Raw genomic sequence first — 7,500 nt, 5'->3', positions numbered from 1 at the left:
CAGAACCGCCCCCTTCTCCCTCCCAGCGGCGGAGATCGAACATGTGAGCGGGCTGTTCCAGGAGAAGCAGGCGGAGCTCCAGTCGGCGGTGGTCCGGGTGGACCAGCTCACCCAGCAGCTGGAGGACCTCCGCAGGGGGCGGCTCAACGGCCTGCAGCCTCTCGGGGCTCCGCTCACCGGCACCGCCGCCCTGGAGCTACGCAAGCTGTACCAGGAGCTACAGGTACGCTAACTTTACCATTAGCTACAGGTACGCTAACTCTACCAGGAGCTACAGGTACGCTAACTCTATCAGGAGCTACAGGTACGCTAACTCTATCAGGAGCTACAGGTACGCTAACTCTATCAGGAGCTACAGGTGGGCCTACTGTATACACTAACCCATACAACAGTTCTACCGTTTGATCTTACAGTTAAACCCTAGTTCACACGACAGAACTGACCTGAGATGAGCCAAGTGCTGGAAAGGACAACGTGAAAGCACAGTACGGTTCAGGTCAGCCCTGTAGTGTGTAAAGCTCCTAACCAGGCCAGGGGAGAGCTAGGTGGACCAGGGGAGAGCTAGGGGGACCAGGGGAGAGGACTATTCCATTGGTGAGACCATGTGATATCCCATCACACTGGGCAAGCCAATCAAGAAAGCACATCCAGCCAACAATAATAATTTAAAAAGTCCCATTCTATTTAGAGCCAGATTGTCTGTGCTCTCCCAGCGGACAGGACACACTGTTTCATAACATCACCACACACACACACACACAGGCACACACACTCACACACACACACAGGCACACACACACACACACACACACACACACACACACACACATACACGCACACACAGATATGATGTGAAGTGTTATGCAATGACAGGATCAGATGATAACTGTGGGAGATGAGTAGCCTCCAGATGATGTCACTCATTACATCACGGTTCAGATCAGCTGGAGGAGAGATTAGATGAGTCACTGTGACACGTCTGACAGGCCAACAGTAACAGAGGGGCTTTGGGCGCGACTCAATCGACACCCTATTCCCAATATAGTACACTTCTGCAGGGCTTTACGCACTACAGGGCCGACCTGAACCATACACCGTGATATTCCTTTCATCCTGTCCTTTTTTCCGGCACTGTTTCAGCAACTATGGTGGTTGAACAGTAGAGCTCAGCTGGGTTCAGTTCTTGGTTTGCGTGAATGAGGGTTTTTTTGTTCTATGTTCCTCTGTAGGTGTGGTCTAAAGTAACATACTCATGTCTGTGAGGGTGTTATTGGAGAAGAAGAAAATGGGGGGAAAAAAGGGGAATTATCTGCCAACAGAACAGAAACATATCTTAAAACTAGTGCAGTCAGACAAAAAACCAAACATATATTGCCTTGATTTAAGATATTACATCTTACTTAGATTTACTTTTAGCAGTATGTGTCCCGTCTGTCTTTGGTTAACCATGATGACCCCCCCCCCCCCCCCCCCTCCTCCCTTATGACCCCCCCCCTTCCCTGTGCCCTCTGTCTGTCCGTCTGTCAGGTGCGTAACAAGCTGAATGCGGAGCAGAGTAGCAAGCTGCAGCAGAACAAGGACCTGCTGAACAAGCGCAACACGGAGGTCACCATGATGGACAAGCGCATCGGGGACCTCAGGGAGCGCCTGTACAAGAAAAAAGCTGAGGCACGTCACCAAGACAACCACGGCCCACGCTCCGTAAGGCCAGACACTCTCAAACCATCACACATAGAGTACTGGTAGTCAACACACTCTCAAACCATCACACATAGAGTACTGGTAGTCAACACACTCTCAAACCATCACACATAGAGTACTGGTAGTCAACACACTCTCAAACCATCACACATATGGCGCTTTTCCATTGACCAGACCGGTTCGGCTCGGCACGGCTCGCCTCGGCACACTTTTGAAAAGTTCCATAGGATACGTTCTCCACTATGCACAAGAGACCAGGAATGACCCGGGACTGTAGGAGGAGTTACGTGTCATAAGATTCCCCCCACTATACAGCTCAGCTGGGGGAAATGCGATAAGAATTATGTCAAAATGCAGCACTATCGTGCACAGATCAGCCTTAAAACATGTAATGTTAGTGCCTGTTACTTGCCGCTTTCAGTTCTAGTAGACTAGTTTAGATCTCGCAACCAGGGAAATGCCGACATGTGTTAAAGCCCGATTCTATTTTTATTTCTCCTGACACGTTGAGCACTGTGCTTTTTTTTGGGGTGAACTACCGTAATAAGCCTAAAAAACAACTTATCTGCTTTCAGAAACTGTTTGAATTTTTTAGATTGGGCATATAGTTCATGAATTACGATAGTTTGAAGGAACGCTGTAAAATCCTGTCGGCGCCGACAGCTCCGGTTTCGGAGCAAGACGCGAATCTATCGGCATTAGTCAAATACATGCTCACATCCAGTCATCCGCTCACTGCTCTCCATCCAAAATGGCACATCCATCAATAATATTACATAATAACAACTGCTCTGATTAGATTGCTTAGATTGTTTAATACATCAACGGGGGGAAAAGCGAGATGAACTCTGCGCGAGTATCATGCTTCCTCCATTGAACGGAAAGTCCTATCTATTCCATTCAAAGTGTTTTAGCCTTCCCCCTTTCCACTGGTAATAAGGAATTGGCAAGAATAGATCGATATAAATAGATCAACATAATGCAGCACTATCATGCACAGTACAGCCTTAAAACATGTAACGTTAGATATATAACGGAGTGGGGGCGCTTAGGTGGCGTAGCGGGTTAAGCGCTGACCATGTAACCGCAGGGTCCCCCTCGATTCCGGCCGGGGACATATCCTGCATGTCATCCCTCCTCTCTCTCTCACCCATCCTTCCTGTCTAAATCTTCACTGTAACTGTCAATAAAAATGAAAAATATGAGTGGGACTGCCCCACTCAGAAAAAATTACTTAAAAAAAATAAAAAAATACGGAATTCTAAGGAAAGGCTCATACAATCTCCACGTTTGTTATACATACGAGTGCTCCGGTGTCTTGCTGGTAGTCAAATATATGTATTTATATATACAGCATATGGATGTTACGTGCCTGTTACCTGCCGCTTTCAGTTCTAGTAGTTTAGATCTCGCAACCAGGGAAACGCCGACATGTGTTAAAGGGAGCAAGACGCGAATCTACTGGCATTTGACTCATGAGTGAACGGCGAAAATGGCTGGACGGCACAGCTTGGGATTCCATTGAAGTTACAGGGAACTATGTGTGAAAGAGGCTTAAATGTTGAAATAACAGTAATACAATGTTCATTGATAAAATGACATAAGGGATGGAAAGGGGAGATGGCAGTTTTAGAAGGGGGATGATGAAGCGCGCTGGACTGAGGAACAGCATAGGCACAGCACATCGCCATAATAGCATAATAATTGTTATGCTTGTTGTAAATAAAAGTTATATGATGCATTGAAATGACATTAAACTAAGATAATACGATGGTTATCATATTTTTTCAAATCTTTATTAATAAGTTATTACAGAAACAGTAAGTGACATTTTCCGAGAGCGAAATCTGTTGTGGTATTTAAAAATGGCGGTTAGCGATGAAATCTATGAACATGGGATGACGATTTCCATTGACCAATCAACGGTGTACAGCGTCACACGTCACACGCAGCCTGGCAAAAAAGTACCTTTTGCTCCTGTAGTTCCTGGTCGCGAAGGGTAGCTAAAACGGCTCGGTTCGGCTCGCTTCGGCCTCAGGTGGCAATGGAGAAAGTAAGGATAATAAACCGGGCCAGCCCGGGCTGACCCGGGTTAGCCCTGTAGTGGAAAAGCGCCAATAGAGTACTGGTAGTCAACACACTCTCAAACCATCACACATAGAGTACTGGTAGTCAACACACTCCTTAGTGGGAAAAAAGACCAGGCACTCTCACGTGATCACAGAGATAGTCCAGTCAATCACACTCCCGAAAAAGGCCAGACATTTTTAAATGATCACAGAGCAATTTCATAAACACATACAAGCCTAGATAACACCTAACTCCTTATACCTCTGTAGTAACACTGTGTGTGTGTGTGTGTGTGTGTGTGTGTTTGTACAGTATTTAATCCCTATTTCATGGCCGATATAGCTGTGTGTGTGTGCGTGCGTGTGTGTGTGTATTACTGATCATTATGTACAGTATATAATCCCTACTTCATGGCTGATATAGCCGTGTGTGTGTGTGTGTGTGTGTGTGTGTGTGTGTATTACCGATCATGGCCTACAGTATGTAATCCCTACTTCACAGCCGATACATAGCTGACCTGACATTTCCTCCACAGCTGACCAGGATGACCGGCCCCCCCTCCCCCTCCCCCCAGCCCACCCCCAGCAGCTCCGGGAGGGTGGCGGCCGTGTGCCCCTACATCCAGGTCCCCGTCCCCGGGCGTCAGGAGGGGGGCTACGGCACCCTGCCCCCGGACCCCCTCAAAACCTCCCACGGGGGCCTCACCATCAACCACGCACGCTCCAAATCAGGTCAGTCCCTCCTCCTCCTCCTCCTCCTCCTCCTCTTCCTCCTCCTTCTTTCTATCGACGCCGTTTAGGCCTGTGGGTTCATTTGGAATCCCGTTGAGCTGTTTTGACTAGCGTTAAAATAATACATTATAAGCCCATTGTTCACTTATACTGTTGACGTTAGTCAATTCGCTCTGAGAGCACCGGAGCGCACACTGGGTTCAACGTCATGAAGGGACCGAGTCGTTTGATTGGATAAGAGGCCATTCCATGAGTGCTGATCAGATTCCAGCGAATTTTTATGAACACAGCCTATGAGTTCAGCGGTTTAGGCACACATCCTCGTTAGCTGTTTTAGCGGAGTTGAGCTCAGCGGTCGCCAGTCCCGGTCCTGGAGAGAGAGGCCGGGCGGGGGACGTGTTTGTCCCAGCTCAGCAGTGACACACGTCTGGGTCTCGAAGATTGGTTGATTGGTTTAATGGGGTGTGATGTCATTGGACGGACACGGACACTCGGAGCCCCACAGGCGGCTCTCTCCGGGACCAGGGTTGAGTGTCGCTACATAAGATACGCTACCTGGGGTCCACACACACACACACACACACACACACACAGCACAATGCTAAACAGTCCAACGGAGATGTTTCACTTACTTCAAATGTACAAACGTCAAATGTATTCGCTGTAAGTCGCTTTGGATAAAGGCGTCTGGTAAATGGCTGTGATGTAAATGTAAATGGCCACCTTCTTAAAATAATGGCTTACGTCACATACATTCAAGTTTTGCGGAAAAACAGAATAAACTGAACCAAATCTAGAATATATGATATTTAGGCAAAATCTTTCCTCAAAAGTGACGTAAGCCATTTTTTAAAGAAAGTTAGGAAATGTAATGCATCCACCAGGGGGGGCTGTCTCTAGACCCAGCCTCTCCTTTTCATTCACAACCTTGATTTGAAACTCATGTTGCATTTCCAGTTTTTTTCTGCTCAGCTGTCTCTAACTTCCTGTCCTCTCTATCCTCTTCCTGTCTGTGGCCTCCTCTTCTTCTCCTTCCCTTGTACTGTGTCTGTTGTTGTTGTTGTTGTTGATGTTGGTGTTGGTGTTGTTGTTGATGTTGTTGTTGGTGTTGTTGTTGTTGTTGTTGTTGTTATTGTTGTGGCGTGCCTCTTGGGGGCGACGGTTTGCGCAGAGGAGGAGGGGGGCAGAGTCAGGAGGCCCCCCGGCCAATGGAAGGTGTCAGATTTAGACATCATTGTGGATCCAGTGGAGCCGAAGGAGGGGCCACGGTCGCCCCCCAGGGCAGACTGTGTCGACAGTGAGTCTGCAGGAGCCAATCTGATGGCCTGGATTACATACAAGGGCTGAGAGAGGAGCGCAGGGCCTCAGCCAGAGATAGTCAATAAGATTGCCGTGATTCACACAGATAGCCAATGGCAGGACCTCAAGTCATTCAGACAGCCAATGAGACGGCTTCAGTACATTCAGAATGCCCATAAGACATGGTTTCAATAGTCTTAAACACTGTAGATACAGCCATAGCTAGATCTAACTCCAACTACCTCAACTACTACTACTGCCAATGGGAAGCTCAACACCAGTGTGTTAGCGTTCCAGTCCCAGTCCCCCCCGCCCCCCAGTACCAAGTATTTATCTTGGAATCCACATTGTCATTGTGTGAGTAAACACAGACAGAAATAGTGGAGTCTGGAGGGGGCCGCTCCTGAATGAGAGGAAAAGGGCTGGTCAGGTTAGGTCACATGGTTTATTATGCATGGAGCAGGAACAGCAGTGTGATGTCAGAGAGGGGGGCCGCTCCTCCATTGTTCTGTCTCTCTTTGAAGAGAACACAGTCGATCCCACGCAGAGAGGAACACTGGCCCTGTTCTGTTGGAACACATGGAAGCTGAATACATATTTCTTTTTACCATTTTTTCCTTATCCTGAAAATGGAAAAATACTGATTTCTTTACTTGAACTTGATTTAAAGGGGCATGCATCTTGTAGCCCATATAGGGCATGTCAGACAGACGGACAGACAGGCAGACAGACAGGCAGACAGACAGGCAGGCAGACAGGCAGCCGGATAAGCAGATGGACGGGCAGACAGGCAGGCAGGCAGGCAGGCAGACAGACAGGCAGGCAGAGACAGACAGGCAGACACAGAGAACGACAGGCAGACAGAAAGACAGACAGGCAGGAAGGCAGGCAGGCAGGCAGGCAGGCAGGCAGGCAGACAGACAGATGGCATGATGGGATGAGAATAGACTACCTCTAGACATCTTCAGGAGGGCTAAGGGGGAGAGACAGGGAGGGGGTGGGGGAGAGAGAGAGTGAGTCAGAGAGTCAGAGAGAGAATCAGAAAGTGGTTTAGAGAGAGAGAGAGAGAGAGAGAGAGAGAGAGAGAGAGAGAGAGAGAGAGAGAGAGAGAGAGAGAGAGAGAGAGAGAGAGAGAGAGAGAGAGAGGGAGAGGTTGAGGAGCGCTCCGTTGAGCCAGATAGACGGTATCAAATCTGGGTGACCTGAGTGAACCGGATCTGAAAAGGAGAACAGGACAGAAATACCTCCAGTAGAAACCTGCTTAGAGCTGACCTCCTCCTCCAGCCTCTGACGTATGCCAGCCAGCCAGCCAGCTCTGCTCTGCTCTGCTCTGCTCTGCTCTGCTCTGCTCGGAGCTGGAGGTAAACAGACTAGGGGGGTATTCCATCAACTCAGCTAAAGGACAATCCGGGCTTATCACAAACTCCAGGCTTATTTTGATAAATCTTGCAAGACTTATCAAAAAATAAGCCTGGATCGTCAAGTCTTGCCAGATTTCTCCAAATAATACCTGGAGTTTGTGATAAGCCTGGATTGTCCTTTAGCGACATTGATGGAATACCCCCCTAGGTCTGCTCTGAGCTGGAGGTAAACAGACCACCAGGTACATAGCCTGAAGCAGAGCTGCTGGAAGCTTCTAAGCCCTGCCAGAGATGTCTGGAATTCCTGTCCTGGTTTCTGGTCCTCTCTCAGAGTTAGA

At 48.4% G+C, this 7,500-nt stretch overlaps 1 protein-coding gene across 1 annotated transcript in view; it reads left to right on the top strand.

Annotated features, from left to right (window-relative positions):
- ppp1r13ba (protein phosphatase 1, regulatory subunit 13Ba) overlaps positions 1–7,500 on the top strand; it is a gene marked incomplete at its 5' end in the record, with an annotated part of 48,148 nt that overhangs the window by 33,649 nt on the left and 6,999 nt on the right. Inside the window, 4 exons of the mRNA XM_080523820.1 lie at positions 27–223; positions 1,528–1,701; positions 4,307–4,502; positions 5,674–5,799. Of these exons, the coding sequence (XP_080379946.1) occupies positions 27–223; positions 1,528–1,701; positions 4,307–4,502; positions 5,674–5,799 (693 nt within the window). The remainder of the gene's footprint in view (positions 1–26; positions 224–1,527; positions 1,702–4,306; positions 4,503–5,673; positions 5,800–7,500) is intronic.

Source organism: Nansenia antarctica (assembly GCF_963989245.1).
Source record: "Nansenia antarctica genome assembly, chromosome: 1".
Taxonomy (NCBI): Eukaryota; Metazoa; Chordata; class Actinopteri; order Argentiniformes; family Microstomatidae; genus Nansenia; species Nansenia antarctica.
This window is presented reverse-complemented; position numbering and strand designations above follow the sequence as displayed.